Source organism: Octopus bimaculoides, chromosome 16 (genome assembly GCF_046866305.1).
Source record: "Octopus bimaculoides isolate indiv1 chromosome 16, ASM4686630v1, whole genome shotgun sequence".
Classification (NCBI taxonomy): Eukaryota; Metazoa; Mollusca; class Cephalopoda; order Octopoda; family Octopodidae; genus Octopus; species Octopus bimaculoides.
In genome coordinates, this window is record NC_142943.1 from 18,041,890 (window position 1) to 18,066,748 (window position 24,859).

The window sequence follows — 24,859 nt, forward strand, 5'->3', positions numbered from 1 at the left end:
TCTGACTTAATTTTTACTCCTAAGTAGAATCACTTTGCAGACAACTTTCTGAAAAGTATGAATGTTACCTATTTTTTTTTTACATAAATGCGTATGTTTACTTGCCAGTAGGAACATGAGAAAGGGAAAATTTAATTAAGAAAATGCTAGATACTTCAGGGGCATACTGTTTGAAGTTAATGACTGATATGAGCTTTTAAGTTAGTATTTATAATTGATTATTTGGGAATCTGTAGATTTGTTGGGTTTAGGAAATAGTAAATTTGTAAGACTTAGCACCTAAAAAAGTTGATAATTAGTCGTCTGCGTCCACTTAACCCTTCATCAGAAGATTTGGTGGGAAATGTAACTTTTAGAGCTTGAAGGAATACTCAGTTATTCTGAATAAGAATTTTTAATAGTTATTTTATTGCTTTTCATGAATTTCATATTATTGATTTTTCTTGTTTTAGTTTTCTTCATGCTCGACTACGTACAGCTACTTTGCGATCTGATTTTGAAGGCCAAGCAGTGTTGTTGAACCTTTTACTGAGAAATTATTTGCATTATAACTTGATAGAGCAAGCTGATAAACTTGTATCAAAATCTGCATTTCCTGATGGAGCTGCTTCAAATAATGAACTGGCTCGATTCCTCTATTATTTAGGTGAGTAGATGAAATCATTTATATCATGCTTTTTTATTATTATTATTATTATTATTGTTCGTAGGTGGTAAGCTGGCAGAATCGTTAGCATGTCAGGCAAAATGCTTTGTGGCATTTTGTCCATTGTTATGTTCTGAGTTCAAATTCCAATGCGGTCAACTTTGTCTTTCATACTTCAGGATCGATAAAATAAGTACCAGTTGAACACTGGTGTCTATGTAGTTCCCCCATATCTGCTGGTCTTGTGCCAAAATTTGAAACCATTATTATTATCATCATCATCATCATTACTACTGTTCTTACTATTATTGATGTTAAACTGTTCTAAATAGATCTCTATTGTTTATAGATATTAATAGTTTTATAGATATTAATAGGTATTTCAAAATAGTTTAATGTCTCACATTTTTGTGATCAAATCTCACCTGGTTTAACTTTGCCATTTGTTCTTGTGGGCAGAAAATAAGTACCATTGATGTACAAGAGTTACATCAATGTATTATTCCTGTCCTAATAAAGAAGGATATTGTACCAAGAAGTGATACCAATTAATCAAAGACTGTATATTTACCATTCCAGGACCTCCTATACTGGCGAAGCCTATCTTTTATTCACCTTTGTTTCTTAAAATACCAACAGTGTATTGAAGTCATATTAAACAATCTTACAAAGTTCTGTTTCTAAGACAAAAAAAGAAAAAAGCTGTTGTATTTCTGTACTTTAAATACTGCAAAGTTTTAGGTTTTGTTTTCATATCAGTATGGAGTAGCAAAAGAAAATGAATACCAGCAATATATTCAGGTTAATTCACTTGATTTTCTATTGTTAATTGTAGACACTCGTACATATTAGAAACCATCATTAATAACTATATACAATGACTGAGTGGATAATATAGACTTCTTGGTCCTGGATTATGAATCTGTATTCTGTTTCTGGTAATGTGTTGGATCCTTTATCTATACATTTAAATTTAATTACCTATTCCTTCATTTTTATTTAACTCTCTGAGTGGTTGGCGTTAGGAAGGGCATCCAGCCGTAGAAACTCTGCCAAATCAGATTGGAGTCCTCAGTCAAATCGTCCAAGCCATGCTAGCGTAGAAAACGGACGTTAAACGACGATGATGATGATGTGTTACAAAATAACAAATTTGTAGAGGCAAGGTATAATCAGTTAAATAAACTGTAGTACATACGTGGTTTTTACTAACCATTATTGGATTTGAAGGCAATTCCTCAGAACCTGTGGAATTTGAACAGAGTAATGAAACTAAATACTGATTTTTTTTTTGTCCAGTCCCATATATTTGGTAGGGAGCTATTCAGTAAGCATTTGTTGAATTCTGTTACCCTGTTTCAAATGTCTAAATTCTTTGCTTTCTTTCAAAAGATGTTTTTATTGGAATCATTGTTTGGAGAAAATTGTTGAATCTTGTTTCTTTAATCTATAGTTATTGATATAATTATAGCATCAATTTTGAATAGAAAATTTTAGTTTATATGAAATAACTTTGAGACTAAACAGAATGCAGTGTACTATGAGTTTACTGTCTTGTTCCTAACCAGTTCTTACCCTCTTCCTGTGTATATTCTGCAGGTTTTGTTTATACATTTGACGTTTCCAGTTACATTAGTATATCATTCTTAATTCCCTCATAGTAAAATTACATTGTTATAAAAATTCAATTAAAAATAGATTATTGCCTAATTACAATAAGCATTTGTTTTTATATTGATGTTATGACTTTTTTTAGGACGTATCAAAGCAGCCCAACTAGAATACACTGATGCTCACAAAAAACTGAATCAAGCAATTAGGAAAGCCCCTCAACATACTGCTGTAGGCTTCAAACAGACGGTAAGAATAATTTTTAGTTGTTTCACTTGAAAATCGAGTTTGCTATATTTGCTTTTATATCTGTTAGTAATTGGTTGATATTGCGTGTGTTTTTATAGGTACACAAGCTTGCAATAACCGTTGAGTTGTTGCTTGGTAATATTCCTGACAGATCTGTCTTCCGTCAGCCTTGTTACAGGAAAACTTTGGCCCCGTATTTTCAATTAACACAAGGTATATAAAACAATTACTATTTACATTGTTTTATTGTATTTCTCTAATGAAAATAACAATGAATGTTTTATCTTTTTAAATTTATATTTTCATAACTATTTCTTGATGCTAATGTGTGTTTTGTAGCTTTATAAGCCGGAACTTGATTTGCTTTTCTAGAACCAAGAGTTTTTTTTATGGTTACAACATAATGTTGATGGTTGGATTTCAGTCTGAATCCCTGTTAATTTCTCAACCATTGTTCAAATTGAACTACAAAGCCCCATTTTCTTTTCAAAGAGTTTCACTGAGCATTTATTTTTCACAGTTATTGACATATTATTATCCAAATCACTATTGTTTTAGCTTAAGTTTATTTCATGCTACCATTAGTTGCACAGTCATTTCCCTTGTGTTGTTCTTAGATCTAAACTCCTGATTTCTTTGCTCTCAACTCAGTAAAAATTTAAAAAATTGGCTTAGTGTTTTGTGTAGAGAATATCTCATATTTTGGAAAAACCTCTTAAATCTTGAAGATATAATCTATGAACAGACATTGATATAGAGTGACAGAAAAGGAGTGAAGGTATAGAAAAAACAAGACAAAGAGATAGAAAAATAATGATCTGAATGGTAGGATGTGAATTGTGACTTGGCAGAAGCAGAAATTGGTAGCATTCTTCAGCTTTCAGAATGTTTTTTATCAAATATGCTCCATCTCTTTGCATTACATATCCTAACTGCTATACAGTGTTTACGTGTCATCTGAAAATAAGTATAATTTAAATGTAAGTAATGTTAGTGTGTCTTTTGGTAAACTTACAAAAGGTAGATGTGTCTTTTGAAGAGGAACTATAAGGGTGAAATCGAGTCTACTGTAACTCTGTTTACAATCCATGCGAATGTGCTTGAGGGAAATATATTTGTCTCAGCATTGAGTCAACTCATGAGGTGTGTTCATATTAGCTTTAGAACATGTTTGAATGAAAGCTTGTTGTTCATTTATATCATTTTATTGTGTATTCTATTTCTTTCCAGTGCATTGTTTCATTGTGATAATAATTCATTGTGATAATAACACAGATTTGAGGAGTGGATCCTATTTTGTAAATATTTAGTATTGATGTTTGATGTGTTGCATCAAAGGAATAGCAGTGATATAAACAATTGAACTTTTATAAATGTTGAGAGTAATTCATTAAGCTTGGGAATTATGTAAATAACCACATGAAAACATGGCTTAGTTGTATTGAAGCTATTCCCACTTGCAACATCCATTATTTGAAACTGTTCTTTATCAATGTTACATGCTGTCATTATCTTCTTCATTTTTACACCTGTTTTTCTATGCTTGCATTGGTTGGAAGGGTCTCCCTCAGCACAGTGTTTCACAACTTGCTGTGCTCCCTTATCATCTCCTTTGCAAGGTTCACCACCCTGAGGTTAGCCCTCACCTCTTCTTGCTCAGTTATTCCCTTGGATAACTGGCACTTCTTTACCCATCTCTTATCCTCCATACACATCACAGCTTTGTATCAGTTCAGTTTCATCTTTTACTTGCTACAGCTGATTCCTCTTATACTCGTTATATCTCTCCTCTCATTTGTGCTCGGTTGTTTGTCCACACTTACATTACACATTCATTGAGGTATGCTTGCCATGTTTCTTTGCAGTTTACACATATCCCTGCATTCAGTACCTATGTGTCGTTACATTGCAATATCACACTTTGTGCACAAGCCTTAAATACTTTGTTGTCAGCAGAGAAAATAACTCCTTAAGCATTTCTCCATTCCGTTTTTATCCTTTCCACTATGCTTCACTGCTAATCATGTTTTCTAGGTAACTAAACCTATTGGCTGCTTCTAGAGAGCCTTGCTCCTATGCTGCTTCCACATACAAAGTTTTCCTTCCCAGTCAGCCTGCCTATGATCTCATTGTACTTGTGCATCTTAACTTTACATTGGGATGTGTTGTATGGAGTTTTTACCTAATCCTTTTCTTCATATTAAGTTTGGTCACATCCCAAATAGTAGTAGAGTCCTGTCTTCTTTTTTGCCATAGGCCTCTGGATTTTAAGCTTTGCTTCCATGTTTGGAATTTCCTTTCTAAATTTTTGGCATACAAGAGTTTCCATGGTTAGTCTGTATTAAAATCTTTTAATGACCTGGAGAGCTATAATAAATAGAAGGGGTTGAGAACCAAGTGCTGATGGATATCTGCCTGAATACAAATTCTTCACTGAACACATTGGGTTTGTATTTGAATAAATTATTGACTGGATTGTGTAAGAATATGTACCAAGTTGAAATCTACTGTCTAAAAGTATTTCATCAATGATTATTGCCTTACGTTGATATCATTAAGCTTTTACTACCAGTCAAGTATCTGCTAGTGAATTTAGTTGAGAACAACTGATCTCGAAGATGGTTGCCTGAAATTTCTATTTCTATATTTGTTTAGACATTTTACCATTTTGGAAGAGAGAAAAGATCTTATGATAAAAAAGCTTTGAATGTTTTACTGTCAGGCTTGGAGTAGTACTGTAGAAACATCCATAAAAACCTAAGAGACAAACCAGGAAAGATTGAAAGAAAGCGCAGGCAACAGAGTGCAATAGGAAGGAGCTAGAAGAGAAAATGGGCATCAAATATACTTAGCTAGGGGAGAAGCAGAATATAAGAAACAAACACATGTTCTGTGATGTCAGGATCAAAGAGGCATGAGGTGTTTCTGGTTTGCAAAGTACTCGACTCTGTACTGGCATGGGAGATGGATGTTAAAAGATAATGTTCTTGAGAAAGCCAGGATGTCATGGGAGAGAAGTGTATTGAGGGTAAAGTAGTACCTGCACTCTTACTGATACTGGAAAGAAAACTGCAGAGAAGTGCCATTATGAAAGATTCTTGAATGAGGGCAGTGCATAGGTGAGAAACTGTCTACTCTAAGTAGACTAACAGAAAGATCAATCACCCAAGTCAAGTTGATAGTAGCATTGTAGATTGAGTGATTAAGAATATGAAGCCAGGAAATGTAAGGTCCATCAGGTATAGTCACTACAATGCTGAATATCTAGCAAAGTAGGCCATTCACTAGTTGTGTGCACAATCAATCAGGTGATACAGGAAGGTTTTATACTCACTGATTGGTGCAGCAATATCATCAAACGCTGTTATACTAGAGATGCATGTGGGGGAAAAAACTGCAGAGGCATCAAACTGATGGACCAGGTTATGAAAGTTACTAAAGTATTAGAGTACAGCTGAATAGAAAGAATTAACCTCGATGAGATGCAGTTCAGTTTCATGCTGGGAAGAGTTACTATTGGTGCCATTTTTTTTCTATTTAGATAACTGCAGAAGTACTTAGCTAGGAGTAATCTGCTTTATGTAGTATTCTTCAGCCTAGAAGAGGTCTTTGACAGTGTTCTATGCTTGCTAATGTTGCAGCTGCTATGGGATCCATGGAGCAGATGATTATTCTGTGAGGGCCATACAAACCATGTACAGAGATGCAGTTAACAAGGTGAAAGTAAGCAGTGATGTATTTAGTGTATCAATAATGAGTGTGCACCAAGGTTCAGTACTCAGCCATCTGTTTTTGTTGTATTCCTATAGGCAATAACAGAATTTTTAGCTGTCTTTCTTTCAAAATTCCTATATGCCAATAACCTAGTTCTTATTACCTGAATCTGTAGCTGAGTTAGAGAAGAAATTCTAGATTTGGTCTCAAAGGAAAGTTAGCTACTAAAGTTTTACAGAGACAGATAGAAGTGAGAACTATGATACCATTGGAGAAAAGTTTAGGCTCGAAATAGGCAGAAATTCTGTATAGCAAACTTATAGATGTTGTGAGATGACAGGTAAGCTAACTGAGAAGATAGATATTGTGTAGCTACTGCATAGGAGTGGTAGGAAATGAAATAGATTCTTTCCAGTGTTTGGAAGGCACACTAGATGTCGTTAATAGCTTTTGTTAGTTGGTGGTGAATTAAAATGAATGTTCTGAAAACATAAGCCATTGTAAGAATGGTGTAGAAAAAGTTTAGAGAACTATTACCTCTGCTAGTATAATTGGCACATCCTTCCTTGGAGTAAAGAGTAGATTGTATGGTACTGCTGAATGGCAGTGAGATGTGGGCCTTGAATGCAAAGGAAGCGAACATACTGTGCTTGAATGTTTGATATTAGTCTGCATGAACAGTAAAGAGGCTGAGAGAAAAACTGGATGCAAGGTAAATCAGACATAGTTTGCAAGAGAGAAAACTGCGTTGGTATGGACAAATGATGCATGTGGAAGATGATAGCCATATCAAGAAGTGCAGGACATTCAGAATAGATGGAATTTGAGGAAGAGAGAGACACAAGAAGACATGGGATGAAGTAAAAACTGATTTCAGGAGGCTGTCCTTCATGAAGGAGATGACAGTGGAGTGCGGTGACTGGCAGTGCTGGAGAAAACTGATTTACATGTGGATGCATAGAGAAATGAACATTAGAAGGATGGTATTGATGGCGGTTCAAAAGTATGATATTTGTATTTCTGTCTCTTGCCCATCAGTATGTCCTTATTGAGTCTTCATCTATTGTTACTCTTCTCTTTTCTATGATGCTTTCTCATCTTTCTATCACTGGCATTTCTATCACCTACTCCTTTCTCCACTTATCCACTTCCTTATTCACTCTACCATACTGTTCATATAACTATGGTTGGCAGTAGATCTTATTTATGGCCACCTGTCCATATTCTGCCAAATAACTATTGTTACTGTGCTACCTCCCTTTCCCAACATGATATTTATGTGTGTGAGATTGCTGTGAATCTGCTTACATCCAATACAACAAACTATCACACTCTTCTCTGCTATCAACCATAAACTGCTCACTCTTTTCCCAGGACACTTGCTGTTAACATCAATTGTTCACTCCTCATTGTCCCCCCCCCCGTCTCTGTTACTCACCAGTGATTTCTCCCCATCCACCAACCAACACTGTCACTCTCTCTCTGCTAACACTGTCCCACTCTTCCTTTATTCCATCCACCATTCTGTCACTTCTATTACACTTACCTTTACTACCCATTCATATCAATCACTTTTTTTTCCCCTATCATACTCTTACTCCCTTCTCCCATTCACCCTGGTTCATTCTTTTTTCCCTTTATCACATTGTCTTGAACCAGTAGTATAGCAAATACTGTTTAGTCTGACAGGGCACTAGGCAACCCACGATAAAATGAACCCAATATACTGTGTTCATAATGATTGGCATATGAGTGGAGACAACATAGGATCAAGAAGAAACTCTTTAGTTCTGCTGTGGACATGACAGTCTCTCTAGGGCTGGTGCCACAAGAAAATTCACTTAGTTCATTCTGCAATGTGGTTGATGTTAGGAAGAGTGTCCAATCAAGAGAAACCATGCCAGTAATTGTATGTATCAGTGAGATGTAGTCCTCTAACCTTTCTGCATGTGCAGTTTGCTTTGAATAAGAACTGATCCACACTGACCACCTCTACAATGCATACCAGCATGGAAAGTGGTTGTAAAGATATGATGATGTATAATTGGTTAAATTATTTGATTGTTTATTGACTGTTAGTATTTTTTTTTTCACTTTTTATTGTCTTTTTCAGCTGTAAAGAAAGGTAGTTTAGAAATGTTTAACGAAGTATTGGAGAAATTTGGTAGTAAATTTCAAGCTGAAAACACATATACATTGATTATCAGACTGCGGCACAATGTTATTAAAACTGGTGTACGTATGATTAATGTATCTTACTCCAGAATATCATTGAAAGACATTGCTCAAAAGTTACTACTGGATACCTATGAGGATGCAGAATACATTGTAGCAAAGGTAAGTGTTGTTTGTTATGCTTGACTGTATCTTGTTATTGAAGACATGATAAAAATGCTTTTAATTGTATGAGTACAGTTAGGAAATTGAAATGTAGAAACATTTCATTAAGAATCATTTGAAAACATTTCACAAAGGAGTTGCCAAGAGAGTTCTAGTGAACAAGGAAAGCATCACATTTTGATATGTGGTCAGTTAGTTAGCTTTATATAAAAAATACTAAAAAAAATTACTTTAATGAATGCCTAACTATATTGCTTTTGTCTTAGACATCTGGCCAAGAGTGTTTATTGCCTTGTAAAATAACCAAATAAAATAATTAAGCAAGTTATTCAGAAATATATGCAGCACAATTACTAAAAGACCCAAAATGACATTTACAAGTGTTTCAGTGTTGGCTAACATCCTCTCTTTAGTGTTTTACATAAAAGAAAAAAAAACAGTATCTCTGAAAAATGACCTGAAAATAATTTTTTGATTATTTAAAATCATCATCATCATCATCACCATCATCAACATTTAATGTACGTTTTCCATGTTGGCATGAGTAGGATGGCTTGACAGGAACTAGCAAGGCCAGGTGCTGCACCAGGTTCCCTAATCTGTTTTGGCTCCGTATCTGTGGCTGGATGCCCCTCCTAATGCCAACCACTCTACAGAGTGTACTGTGTGCTTTTTACATGGCACCATCACCAGTGCTTTTTAATTGGCATCAGCATCCACGGTACCTTGGTTTTAGGATCTCAATTCTGTTGTGGGTGGGTCTTGAGTATATCATCATCATCATCATCATCGTTTAACGTCCGCTTTCCATGCTAGCATGGGTTGGACGATTTGACTGAGGACTGGTGCAACCGGATGGCTACACCAGGCTCCAATCTAATTTGGCAGAGTTTCTACAGCTGGATGCCCTTCCTAACGCCAGTATATATGTACATTAAATTCTGATATACTGTCTCAAATATAGTTCATGCATTTTCTTCTTTTAAATTTTATCAAACATAACAGAAGAGTTTAAAACCGGTTATTTATGGCAACTTCTGTATGCCAATCATGTAGTCTTCATGCCTGCATTTGTTGCTGTATTAAACAAGACATTCCAAATCTGAAAGCAAAGCCTAAAGTCAAAGAGCTTAAAGTAAACCAAATAAAGGGAAAAAATTTCGTTTGTAAGAGAGAAGACGAAACTCATCTGCTGTTTGGGAAGTAGCCATACTCAATATGGAGAAAGAATAGGTAAAAATTCCATAAGTATACCCAGTGTAAACTATAAAAGGTGCATTGGGGTGTTATGCAGGCTGACAAAGAAGGAAAACTTTATGACATACAGTAATAGGTAGCAATAAGAGCATTCATGGAATGAATTTCCTTAAATGTTTGGTAAAATTTTCTAAAAGTATTGATAATTTCTGTTACCTTGGGAACTTAATCAGCAGTGAAAATGGAAATCTGAAAGTATGGCAACCAGAGTGGGATAGGTAAAGTTTGGGGAGCATTTATCTCTGCTGGCAACCATATAATTCTTTTTCTCAGTGAAAGGCAGATTGTACAATGTTTGAATATCAAATGTTAGTGAAACATGGAAATTGAATTCAGGGGACATATGAAGGCGGGAGAAAAATGGCATTTGCATGCTCTGTTGGTTATATCTTATTGATACACATATATGAACAGTGTGCACAAATTTACTGAGAAAACAATTTAGGTATAAGAGTAATTGGATGTAGCCAGCGAGAGAAAAGGCAGTTTTGGTTCTGACATGTATGGCAGATGATAGTTAAGTAATGAAAGTTGAAGATTATAAAGGACCATGACAAAAGGTGAGACGTTATGTTGGAAAGACTCATCCATGCAAACAGGAATTTGGACAGTTAAATTCACATCAAATTAATGTTTGTGTATATGAAGTGCATTATTGATTAAAGGGAGAGCATTTGTTTATTAAATTTCGAAATTATCCCCCATGAAGCATAAGAGCCTTAGGCTGCAGATACATTAAATATAATTATATGAACTTGAAATACTACTGAGGTATTTCAAAACCTATAAAATAAACAGATGATTTATTACAGATGTCATAAATAAGAAATATTTGCCAGTTAAATAAATTTTTATCTGAATTACAAGAAAATGTTAAGTAAATTCTGATTAAATAACTAATGTATATTTAAAAATCTGTTTTATATACATATATATTGCAAATCTGCTTAAAACAGAGACTGTTAAAAAAACGAACAAATCAGTTGTTGATTAATGTTCTCAAATATTTATTGAGATTTAATTATTAAATTCATCAGTCATAGTATTAAATACGCAAGACGTGAATAGATAAACAAACTCAGCATTTCAAAAAGCATATACTAAAAGGTATTGTCTTTGGGAAGTGTCATAATTAATGAAGTCTATAAACATACTTCCCAGTTTTTGTTTGTCTGTATTTCACTTCCTTTTCTTTCTCCAAAGCAATTGCCTGTGTCCACCAAAATAGTTTTCATTACATGCCAGTGACGTGTAAGAGGCACCTGTATCAATTATGCGTAAAAGGTACCCATGTCAGTGACATGTAAAAGGCACCTGTGCTGATGACATGTAAAAGACACCCGTTGGCATTAGGAAGGGCATCCAGCCCTAGAAACCAAGCCAAAACAGACTGGAGCCTGGTGCAGCTTTCTGGCTTACCAGTTCCAGTCAAACTGTCTTACCCATGCCAGCATGAAAAATGGATGCTAAATGATGATGATTATGATGACATTTACCTGTATATAGGTGTATATTGTTAAATGCTCGGTTTTTAGTTTTTAACTGATTTCACTATTATATTTTTTTCATGAGTGTGAGTTAATGACATCAGTGTTTATTTACTTTGCTGCCTTTTATTGTAACTAACTTAAGAACACATTTATGTTTGCGTTTTTCATTTCAGTTGCTTTTGGACTTATTTTGTCATAAGGTTGGGTCTTTTGGATGATTGAAAAAACTTTTTACTTAATCATTTTTCTTTTTATTAAACCATTGTGTTCCTGTATAGCATATTGATAGCACACAGATGTTGGTTTCATTTGATATGTTCTGCATTCCTTTCATATGAGCTGTGGGAAGTTTCTCCTATGTACATTATGGTGATGTCCCTACATTGCTTTTCAATGTTTCTCATATGGTACACAATGTCTCTAGTTTTGCGGTTTATTTTTGTGGTTTGTTGTGCATAGGTGTTTTCTTGAATGAGTATGGCTTACATAGTTGTAATTTAACGAAATGGGGTCACTAACCTTATTTCGGTCTCCATGGCTGATGAGAAGCATTCCACATTTGTCCTTTTTTGTTAATTGTTTCCATATCACCATCATCATCATCTTCCAGGCATGCATGGGTAGGATGGTTGACAAGAGCCGGCCAGGTAGAAAATCTATTCAAGGCTACTGTGTCTGTTTTGGCAGGGATTTTACAGCTGGATGCCCTTCCTAATACCAACCACTCCACAGAGTGGACTCAGTGCTTTTTACGTGGCACTAGCCCAGGCAAAGTTAGTTTTGGCAAGATTTTTACAGCTGGATGTCCTTCCAGATGCCAACCATGTTACAGTGTGGACTGGATGCTTTTAACATGGCACCAGCACTGGCAGAGTAACCAAGTAACTCAAAAGACAAGGAATTACTAATCTAGTCACCTAAATAGCAAAAACTATCTGCTACCTCAAGACAATCTGTTGGGCATTAGTACTTACTGTTCCTGTGTATCTGCTACACATGAAAGCAACCTTATATGATAACCTTCCCACAATTCCCCTGCATCTCTTATGAGTCCATAGGTTACACTTGGTGCAGCAAATGGAATTACATCCCACTCATTTCCTACATATTGAATGAACAAGGCCATTTGCCAGCCGGAACGAGAGTCTTATCTCCTTTCTTGCTAACAGCAAAAACACAGATAAACAGACAGACAGACACATGCACGACAAGCTTCCACACAATTTCTGTCAACCAAATTTATTCACAAAGCATTGGTTGATCTGGAGTTATAGTAGAATACACTTGCCCAATGTGTCATGCAGTGGGACTGAACCTTGAAACCATGTGGTTGCCAAGCAAGCTTTTTAACCACACAGCCATCCCCATGCATGTTTGTGTACGTGTATGTGTGTGTGTGTGTGTGTGTGTGTTTATATACACATTTATATAAAAGGCAAAAATGATTGGCAACAAGCAGTGTTCAAGAACATCTACCCAGTTATGTTGGCATGGTGTGACTGAGACCCTGAAAGTAAAATGTGTAGATGCACAACTGGGTCTCTGCTAAATCTATAACTGCTGCTTCTCCTCACCCTTTCCCAGCACTCAGTTCCCTCTGTTGAGCCACTACCCATTGACTTCCATAACTTGTTCTTACTATTGCCCTCTGCCAACCTTGCCTATATCCATCTCTCACTCTTGCCCACTAACAACCTTTAACCCTACAATTCCCCCCTCTATCTCCCATCCCTCCATTATTCTCCTGTCTAATGTATTCTGTAACTACAAAGCATACCATATTGCCATTTCTGTATTGCCAGTCGTCACTTCCTCTCCTCTATCACTTCCAGTTAGCATCCATCCTCACTCTTTTCATCATCCCGCCAGTCATTTACCACCCTCAGCCGTCTCCACTATTCACTACATTCACTCCCTATATGCATCTGAACCCTTCCACCCACATGTTTATATTCATCTCTCACTCCTCTCCCACAGTGTTATAATTTTACCCACCCTCCCTGACTCTTCTGTTTCCACACTCTCTATTATTCGCCTTCTGGCACATTTTACCATGAAAGTATGTCCCAGTACTTTGTTACCATTACATTAACCTTTGTTTTGGGCACCACTCCAGCTTTTCTCATCTACCCATGTAAAATGCAAAGTAGCCATTGATCTCTGCCACAGCAGTAAACCTGTTTCTGCTCCTCCTGTCTTACTATAACCTCTTGAAACCGTGTTTAAAGTGAGCACCGTGTTTGACTTCTCTTTCAGTTGCAGGGGTTCAATACTTTTGCAAGCTCCAAGAAGACTACAAGGAATCACAAATGGGACTGAGTACACTTTGTAGAGTTGGTGATGATGGGAGTAGTACTCAACTATAGAAACCATGACACAATTGAAACACCAGAGCAATACATGATCCTCTGATCTGTTGGATATGTAACAAGTTCAACCCGTATTCCAGCAGGGAAAGCAAAGATGAGGACACACACAGATATGTGCATGCACATACTCACACACACACACACGTTTTTATATCTTTAATAACTGAGTAGGGATGTAAACAAACAAATGCACTCCCATACTTATACCAACATAAAGTATATGTGTGTATACATATCATTATCATTTAACATCCTATTTTCCATGCTGGCATGAGTTGGATGGTTTGACATCGCCTCTAAGTCTCAGCATCTTGAGATCAGCCTTCATTACTTTGTTCCATGTCTTCTTGGGTCACCCTCTTCTACAAGTTCCATCCTCTTTAAGTGATCAGTATATGTGTGTGTGTGTGTGTGTGTGTACATATCATCACCATTTAACATTCCATTTTCTATGTTGGTATGGTTTGAATGGTTTGACAGGATCTGGTGAGCTGCAAAGCTGTGTTGAGCTCCAATGTCAGCTTTGGCATGACTTCTACAGCTGGATGCCCTTCCTAATGCCAGCCAACAGTATACTGGATGCTCTTTTTTTGTGCTACTGGCACTAATGTGGTTGTTGCATAATTTGCAAGACAGAAAAAGAAGAGAGGAAAAGGAAAATGCTCTCACTTCTGAGAGGTGAATATTTGAGAGGGGGAAGGTGGAGGTGGGTGGTTTTATACCAAGTGTTGTAAAGTATGATAGGACAGGCACAGGTGTCTTATTATAGAGGAGATACATAGCTGAAAGTGTTAAAAAGGAAGGTAGTGATGGGGTGCTAGAGCAAATTCTCAAGCTACAAGAGGGTAAAGCATAAGATAGGATATAAACAGTGGATCATGGGAAAGGATGACAGTGGATACTTTCATAAGAGCAGGTCAGGGTTGAGGTGAATATAATGAATGATGAACAAGGGTGGAGGTGCAGTTGAAGGGAAGTATTAGTATGGAGAGGGAGATGTAAGGTGAAAGATGTAGGAGTGGCTCAGAAAGGAAAATAGATTAGAATGTAGTGGGATGATGTGCAAGGTTTAGGAGCTGTGGGGAGGGAGATATAGAGGTATATAAGGGGCTATAGTAAATAAAGCATGATGGTAGATATGAAGGCATTGAGACAATTCATAAGGGAGGTGTTAAGAATGGAATATATCAGAGAAGAGAGAGCTCTGGGTGAAAGCACAGCAAGGAGGTGATTGGTAGAAATAGTGTGGGCAGGGATGATAATGAGGAATGGTGATGAGTGGAGGAGGAAGCTTCTATGGTGGTGAGTGGAGGAAGAAGTTGGCCAGAAGGGAGGGGATGTAATAGGCACCAATTCTGCACTCAGGTCATTACAGCAGCTGAGGAGTACCATAGATGAGGGAGGGAAAGTGGTAGAAGTTAGGAGATGAGAATGGGGGGAATGATTGATGTATCATATAGAGAAGAGGAGAGGGGCAGGACCCTCCATATACAAGCATAATGGAGTGGTTTTAGGGTACCATTTTCTGCTGTAATTGATGACTTGTCAAGTGGTGGTCACACACACACACACACACACGCACACACGCATGTAATATTTTGGACTAATGAGTATATGTTAATTAGTGTGCTGATGTGTTGAGTAAAGCACTGGTTCAGTTTAGGCTACCTGGTGTCATCCGCAGTCGGGGTATATTTCTGTTGGATCTATTTCAGGAATTCCACAGTATTAGTTGAGATAATAATCGAATAGGTCAACTGAAGATGGAATTGACATAACTCTTTATTTTATATGATGGGTCAAAACAATTGTACAACAAAATGAGTTGTACCAATTCCTTCTATTTATTGAGTTGATTATATATATATATATATATATATATATATATATATATATATATATATATATTACAATTAAAAGGGTAAAGGATTATCAATTTATTAATTTATTAATAAATTAATAATTAATAATTTTTACCAAGCCCTTCGGTATGTAAACACCATTATCAGTGAAGAACTTATTTAAGAGTTGGAGTTTTCAGCACTTTAGCTGCTATTTCTGAACTTAGGTATGTGGTGAAGCAACTGTTGCTGATCCCTTAATTATGTTTATATATATACACTGGCTTCTTTCAGTTTCTGTCTGCCAATTCACAAGGCTTTGGTTGGCCTGAAGTTATAGTAGAAGGCACTTGCCCAAGGTGCCACCCAGTGGGACTGAACCTGGAAGCATTTTGTTGGGAGGCAAGCTTTTTGTCACACAACTACATCCAAAAAATAAATGTTGAAAATTAAAAAAAAAAAGAAAGAATCAAGACAATTAAAAAATTAAATTAAATTAAAAAAAGTAAATAGATAAATAATTAATAGGTAACTTATCAAAAAAAGGTGTTCATTTTTGGGTCAGGGGATCTTGCTGATCTAATATGTAAATTTCGGGATGTCTTTTCTAACACCACCCCTTTGCAGTATGTTTTGGGTAAGAAATTATCGCTGTCTGTCATGTCCTGGATAAGAAAAGTCTTTGGGTCCACCTAACCCTACATTGTCTGGCATTAGTGCTTGAGTGATTGTCATGTCCTCAGCCCTTGAAGATGAAGGTTTTTTTTTTGATTTTACATCATCTTCATTTGTTTGCCAATCACTTTGCAGAGTGTACTGGCTACATTTTATTGCAGCATCAACACTAGCGATGTTGCTTTGTAACTTACAAAATTGCTTTGATTGTTCTTGTTCCTATGGCCCAATGTGACAGATAGACTGGGTAGCAGGATAGGGTGTTTCCAGAAAGATAACTAGTTTGGTGGGGTGGCAGGTGGGGAGGAAGGCAAGAGCTTGAAGGTAAAGGCAGAGTAAAGAGACAATGTTAGAATTAATGGAAGAGACAGTTATGGTGGAGTGTAATGAGAGAGGGCCAGTAATGGGGAGAGAAGAGAGAACAGAGGATAGATTGTTGTATAAATGGACAGTGGTAAGAGTGTGGTAGATGTGATTAGCTGTATAGAGGAATTTACTGGTAAAAGAAGGCATGAGTGAAGGTTGGGAGAGGTGGGGGTGTATTGGATCTGATGCAATCCTTCATTTATCAGGCTTTGTGATGGAGGATACTAAAAGCTGTTACATATTTGCTTGTAGAAGAAAGAGTGGATGTTTGTGTGTACGTGTATCAGATACCAGCAAATCTGATGCGGTCTCATTACTTGAGTACCTATATACTAGAAAGTGAGAGAAAGAAAGAGAAAGTCACTAAAATTACCACTGGGTTTTCCTGAGCACATGATGCCATGGAATATCTTGTAAAGAAATGTTTTAGATTTCAGTTCAACTAATGGGTAACCTTTTCAAATTTAAGCACAAGGCCAGTAAATTCAGGAGAGGGGATAAATTGATTACATTGATTCCAGTGTTTAACTGGTACTTATTTTTATCAAAACTGAAAGGATAATGGCAAAGTTGACCTCAGCAGAATCTGAACTCATAATGTAAAGACAGATGAAATATCACTATTGTCATCTTCATAAATACTTTCCAAAAGAAGTGGTCTTAGTATGCTCCCTTGACCAGCCTTCCTTTTTTTTTGATACCCAACACTCCTCGACAGTTTCCTTCCTCATCTACCGTATCTGTTTGCCTGATCTTCCGTATCATTGATGATTATCTCTAGTTTTTTTATTTTTAGATTTTTTTGAATAATTCTTAGCCAGCTCTTTATGGTGATTTTCTTTTTTACTTTCCATTCTTATGGCCAGGAATGTGTGAGTGGTTTGTTAAGAAATCTTAACTGATTCAGGTGATTGATGTGAACTTAACAATGCAACTCCTGTTTCTGAATTCATATACAAATGACTAGCTTGCAACAAGTTTGTTTAATATGATCGTTCCACAGTTAGTTTATCCACAGTAGCTCAAGGTTTCCAACATGTCTAAATTACTCTGGTGTCCTGCCCATCCTTTGGTACTGTCAAATAATAAAGATATTGTCATATCTAACAAGATCTCTTTATATTTTACCATATTTATGACATGGTTGATCTTTGTTTTTGCCAAAGTTTGTAAAAGATAGATATCACCTATGACATAAGATGAAAGCTTATCAGTGAATTTATCTTGTAGAATCTGTAAGTGATGTTAAGTGGAAGAAAGATTTGAAGAATCCCGAACCTGGTTGATTATGATCACATCCACTCATCGTATGCATTAGATTAACTGTTGATAGCATATAAGGATATTGTGAGCTTTTTTAATTATTGAAATTATTCCAAATTACTGAAATTATTTTCTCTCATGCTTGTTCTAGTGAAAACTAGATAATGAAGAGAGGAATGATATTTTGAATAAAAATAAAGTGATTCCAGCTGCAGAAAAATTTAGCAATTTATGTAACTAACTAATACATTGATTACTCTCACTTTTAAATGTGTACAATATGTTCCATTCGTCACTTTTAATTGGTGACCATGATGGTCAGCAATATAGTGGGTTGTTTGTTATCCACTGCCTTGTCAGCATGTTTTGTCACATTAATCTGCCTTCCTTTATGCTGAACAAACCAGGTATCAGAGCAGCAATTAGCCACTGATCCTCACTGTTAGCCAGCACTGGTAAGTGTATTTCTGGATGAGTGCAAAGTAGTACATACCTTTGTTTTAGTTGTATGTATGTTGGTGGTATCCCAGCATAGCCATAGCAAACTGGTTAGAACAAATCAAAGGGAAAATGATAAAGCAAAATATAGCAACACAAAGGTACATATATTATATAAAAACAAACAATAGAACAAAAATATTGTTATTCCACAGACATAAAACATCTAGTAATAGAATAAAAAGTTGCAGTGAGGGAAAAGACTTGGGAATACTGGATGTGAGAGAGCTATTGGAGTAATCAAAAGATTTATGATTGCTACTACTTTAAGCTGAGAGACAAGTTACTTTTCACAATAGTATATCTAAGAGGATATTCTCAGAAACTGAAGCTAACTGAAGAGCACAGCTCTCAACTTTGGTTGCGGTGCTCTTTGATTATGCTTTTTTGTCTTTAAATAACCAAAAGTTACATTTAGTGATTATGGGTTTGTAAAGAAAACAAGCAAGGGAAATAATACTACAGACAACTTGTCAGCTATGTGATTTAGTTCTGAAGATAATGCATTGATTGAATAACCAATCCATTAATATTCATTTCAAATAATGAATTGACATAATGTTTTAGTATAATTTTTCTTTGGAAAAGAAATATCATGAACATGACAATTTGAGATTTAAACAATTCTTAAAAAATATGGAATTGTTAATTAATAGATTTCTGATTCCAATAATTATGTATTTTTTTAATGTTATTATTGACATCTTTTCTTTGATTATTTATTTTTGGAATACTCATAATTTCCATTTTTAAGTAATATACATTTGTTTTATTTTGTTGCTGACATTTTTCTAATTTTAAATAATTTTTCTTTATTGCTGATGATGGTGCATATTTTGCACTCACTTTAAAGTGAAACCGGTCCAAGTACTCATTAGTTACATAAAGGTGCTTTATTTTCTTTTCTTTTCTTTGTAGTTTCAATCACTTATTTTTATTCTAGAACACCATTTCTCTTTTCTTTTCCTGGCCCTGACTTGAGAGAGCTTGGAAGAAAATCTAATCATTTTTCATTTTACAATTACAAATGACAAAATCCTTATCTACTATCTACTGATGTAATGGAGATAACTGGTTGCTACTAAAAGGTTGGGTCAATTGGTATAATTGATGATCAGGAGAGAGAGGGAAGAAGAAACAGTAGTAATTATAAAATTTCATCATCAAGTTGCATTTCAACAGACATAATTTTACTTTTGCAGTTAATTAATGTTATTTCAGTATATCTGTTATACATCAAAATAATTATTATTCAAATTTTCCTTTAGGTTTCAATTTTAATTAAAATTTATCACAATGCTTTGCAATGAGTTTCATCAGTTTATATGTTTATCTCTGTAATTCAATATTAATTTAAAATATCTATAGATTAAAATAGCTTCAAAACAACACCATTACATTTTGTTCAAATTATTGTGTTGGCACTCATCCTTTTTTTTTATTCAAACACACTTGAGTTAACTAGCTTTTTGATAAAAACCTTAATTCATTTTTTAAAATTTCAAGTTGGCAAATCAGATCACATTTGCAATTTTATTTTGAATTTGATTGCAGTCTCCTGGTTTTTGGTTAATTTATTTTTGTAATTTTACATCTTTGCAACAGCTGTGGTTATAGCTAAATAATACCCTTTCTAATACCAACCCCTTTATCAAGTTTTAATAACCTGCATTAAGGATTATTTTATCAGCTATTTACCTGCTATTCCTATAGCATCACATATTTCATTTGTGTACTTTCCTGTATTGTTTTGTTGCATGTGAATGGATTATTTCTACCAATCTATTAGCCCCATTTGTGGGTTTCTGTTTTGCTTTTTTTCCCCCCTTTAAACTTCAGATTGTATTTGCTGTTTTTGGTGATGTCACATGAAAACAGATTATACAAGTTGAAATTCAATGCTCTCAATTTAAAAATTAGGTGAGGAGGAAGGCATGATATTTTAACTTTGCTCCACAAATAAAACATCTTTTCTGAAGCAAAGTTTCTTCAATACTTCAATTTCAGCTTGTTTATGAAGCAATGAAGATGTTGGTTTATAACAAAGTGTAATGTGTTATTAATGAAATATCATTAGTGTTAAATGGTGGCCATGCAAATAAAGATAAATAAAAATGACAAAGGAAAAAAGAAAGTAATTCCAATATCAAAATTATTTTATAAAAATAACTGGATCATAATGGGCTCAGAAAATGTGTAATGAAATATAACAAATAAGGATAACAACAATATGCATAAATTCAAATTTATCATCACACATATACTTAGTTAAAAAATACTGTGACTGTATATATGCATTTATGTGTACGTGAGATGTCCTTCCACTAGTTATGCTTCTGCATGTGTTATAGGACATTAAAGACAAAAAGAGTAGTGTGTTTGTGTGAGAGCATCATCTTGTGTTTTCCTCTCGATTCTTGCTAAATGAGAAACAATTCTGTTTTTGTTTTTTTTTTATTGTTGACAACACTACTTATCTTCTGAAATATCCTTCAAACTTTACACTCAGAAGTAAAAAATGGTTCTTGGCATAAAAGAGGGACTTGATTGGCTGCAATCAAAGATTGCATACCTGATTGTGAGGTTGTCCAAAATGAAATATTGTTGATATGCATTGGGTTTGATTCTTGACAAGAACTGGTCCACTAGCAGTATCATCTCACAGAGAGTAGGTAAGATAGAGTAAGAGTTAGCAGGTGAAGAAGATATAGTAAGAGATATTTTACATATCTCACTGTTTGCTTTTAAGTAGGACAATATTTTAATTTAGAATATTCAATCTAGAAAATTTTATTTCTTTTTTGTGTAAGGAAAGAAGCTTAGTAATTTAACATCATTTAGAAATAGAAATAAATTCTATTTTCTGGAAAATCCTTTGATTTTTGTAGCATTTTATTTGTTTGAAATCTGTCTCTGGATGTCAGTGTAGCAATAATAATTGTCCCTGAAACCAATTAAACTAACTTCTGCTTTTTTAAAAATTTCTTTCTTTCATTAAAAGAATGATTTTCAAAGTTTGTTTTCTGACCACTAACCCATGCATGTGTATGCTAACATTCACACCCCACATATTTACACATACACACTTTATTATTTCAAACATAAATATGTTAAGTATAAAAGAAAAAAACGAAAACATCTGTTAAGATACTGAATATTTTCATTAAATTTCTTTATTAGTCTTTTTCTTGCAGTGTTACATATGGTTACCATAGTACTAGAATAATTGTAGAATAACTCCTAAATGATTGGAGTGAAATTCTCATGCTATTTAAACTACATTTTGCTGCACTAGGATTATTAACATTTTTTCTCTCACAAATTGTATTTAACTTTTCAACTTTGATATTGAATTTACCTTGCAATCTCACTGGGCAATTTTGTAATATTTAAAAATGTTTCCTTGTTTTTGTGAAATTTTACCTCTTTCTGTTGTTAGCATCTTTTCTAATGTCTTTTGCTATTATTTTTTTCATTTTGTAAAACCTCAAAACTAGCTACCTTTTTCCTTTTAAGTTGTTTATCCTTTACTGCTGTTGTTGTTTTTCTTCCATATTTGAGTATCAACTATCTATTCATACTCTTTTGTTTTAATTATTTTATTCCTTAATATTACAACCCTCATTTACTTCTTAATTCCTCTCTGATTGGGGCAAAATGATTTCCTTCATTCCTTGGATTTCGAAAACTAAATAAAATTATAGAAGACACCTAATGTTAAAAATTGTATTGATTTTTAGTTTTAGTGACATGTTGAGAAGTAATAAACAATAGAATGAAAGAAAACAAAACTGAAAGAAAAGAAATCACAGACTCATGAATCTAAGAAAAACAAAGAAATGTATAATGTAACAGTTTCTGTTTTGGATTTAACTAGATGACAAGGTGTAATGTTTTGAATAGTTCATTTTTTCCTCTATCAAATGAGTTTAAAATTATGAAATTTGGTTCAGTGCTAACAGTAGGAATAATATTACTTTCTTGATAACGATATTAATAAAACGATTTTTCATTTTGGCTGCATTTTATTTCACATCAATACTTTTTTTGTTGACTTCAATGATTGTTGTTATTGATGTAGGTTTACTAGCCTTGAAAATAACAGGAAGCAAATCATGAAACACTTGTTGCTTTTCACCATGAATTTTCAAACAGAAAGTGAGAAATGATTGCAAAAATTTTATAAGTAAACATATTAAAATATGTACCTTACACTTACTACGCATACACATTTGTTGGTAATTTATTTTGTTTAAATAAATGTTTCTTGTTTCATATTTATTTCTTGCTATTATCTCTCAAACTTTAATACTGGAATCATCGTATTCTAAATATTCTTTTCAATACTTTCATCAGAATGTATGTTCATATTTTATAAACGGAAGTCATATTTTTCAGTTTTAAATGTGGAACAACATTCAATTGAAACACCAAGAATATATAAACATGATACATCTATTTGTGTGTGTATGTGTGTGTGTGTGTACACAAGTGCAATTAAAATATTTTTTATAATTGCAGAACACACACACATATATACACTACATACATAATTCTTTGGTTCTTATTGGTAAAGTCATTTGTCTCTATAGGTAAGATGTCTCTTACAACATTAATAATAGTTAGTCTCTGATGTTTGGGGACTGTCCAAGTAGATTAGAGCTGCTCTTTCCATCTTTAATTTAGTCTTCTTTAGGATTATTCACCTTTAGTTATCTTCTGTTGGTTTTCTTTCTCCTTTTTATTTCATTCAGAGTTGCTCATGCAAGAGAAAGTTGTGAGTTTTCTGCAGTAGTTTCCATTATAGTTATTCTATCCTGAAGATGAGCTTTGAGTCCTTGTTTATAGATTTTATCAAGTTGTTGTTTTGCATTTTCCAATGTTACTTAGCTCTTATGAGTTTACTTATTTTTGTTATAGTTTTATATATTTCTTTCATTTCTTCTCTTTTCTTAGCTATTTCTTTGCTTTTCCATGGGATATGGTTGTTCATTTCCTTCTACTTTTGGAATATTTGCTTCTGCTGCATTTCCATGTGCATTTACGACATTTAAACCTGGCATTTATGACATCACCTAAAATTTATAATACTGTGAAGTGCTTTTTGATTTCAACTCTGTATGAATTTCTCACAGCTGCATCACTGATATGTTTCTTTCATAATGTACTCACTTTCTACATAAGTTCTTATTTAAATTTCAAGCTCAACTTGAACTTTCCTGTCACAATCTTATGGTTAGAGTTGGCAGTAAAATATGTAGGCTTTGCAGTTCATATTGCATGAATACACACACATGCATGATTCTACCTAGCCATAGTGGTACCAATAACTGATTGTTAGAACTTACTGTGCTTATACTTCAGTGTTTGTAAGATCTGGTGGTAAAGAGTGTGAATGATCTGATGCTCTGTGCTCTAGACTCTTATATGACCCAGCATGTCAGTGCAGGGCATAAATTAATAGATAAATGACAAAGGTATGTAAATCTATAAGTAGGTTTTTGTTTATGTATATACATCCCTATACTTATGTATGCATGCATAAGTATAGGGATGTATATGCAGGAGAAGCCTATCAAAACTTCTGACAAGCAAGAAACAAAGTTATAAATTCTTCTGGTTAGGATTCAGTAATGGTGTGAGAGGTATGGGCATACTTTTGACAGGAAATGGGTAGATAAAGTGATTGAGGTAGTGAGAATGTGTGGTAGCATAATTAAGTTTAGACTAGTCTTGGAAAACACGACAGTAACACTTATCTCTGCATTTGCTCTTCAGTCAGGACTCATTTTAGGAAACCCTTTGCAGATAACTTTAATGACAAATTATAGTGACCTTATCTATCTGCTGGTGACTTCATTGGACATGTTGTGCAACAACCTGATGAATTCTTTGATGTACAATGAGGCCACAGCTTTAGTCTTAGAAATGATGAGGGAACAAGACTTTTGGAGTCATGTGATGCAAATGACATGATGAACTGCAACACAGACTTCAAGAAACCTGATCAATCTGGTGGGCAAATTGACTACATTCTTGCTAGAAAATGGGATTGACAGATGCTTGTGAATGCAAAATACCCTTTGTGGATGAAGTATGCACAATCGAATATAGGTTAGTAGTTAAAGGATGATGATGAGGCTTGGAGCTAGAAGGATTCAGAAACACAAAGCAGTGTGGAAAAGGAAGATATGGAAGTTTAAACATCCAGTGAACAATCATAAATTTATAGAATACTTGTTGAAGCTTCTGAAAAGAAAGTGGAATGGAAATGCTGCTACAAAAAGTTATCAAACATGGAGGATGCATGGGAAATAGAGGGTTTTACCAACATAGACTCAACAAAGGGACCCTCAAAAATAACAAATGTTTAAAATATCTGGCAGAGTAGGATATGAGCTAGTCACATATATAGTTAATCAGAGTTTACATTTTACAGGAACATATCATAACTTCCAATTGGCATAGCAGCATTATAGTCAACTGTTAAAAGAATAAAGGAGATGCCTTAGAATTAATTACAGCAATATTAAAATTGCC

At 34.5% G+C, this 24,859-nt stretch overlaps 1 protein-coding gene across 1 annotated transcript in view; it reads left to right on the plus strand.

The window, feature by feature from the left end:
- The window catches only part of LOC106884432 (26S proteasome non-ATPase regulatory subunit 3), a 170,619-nt gene that overhangs the window by 38,004 nt on the left and 107,756 nt on the right, over window positions 1–24,859 (plus strand). The window contains exons 5-8 of the mRNA XM_014935818.3: window positions 453–646; window positions 2,403–2,506; window positions 2,605–2,719; window positions 8,334–8,557. Of these exons, the coding sequence (XP_014791304.1) occupies window positions 453–646; window positions 2,403–2,506; window positions 2,605–2,719; window positions 8,334–8,557 (637 nt within the window). The remainder of the gene's footprint in view (window positions 1–452; window positions 647–2,402; window positions 2,507–2,604; window positions 2,720–8,333; window positions 8,558–24,859) is intronic.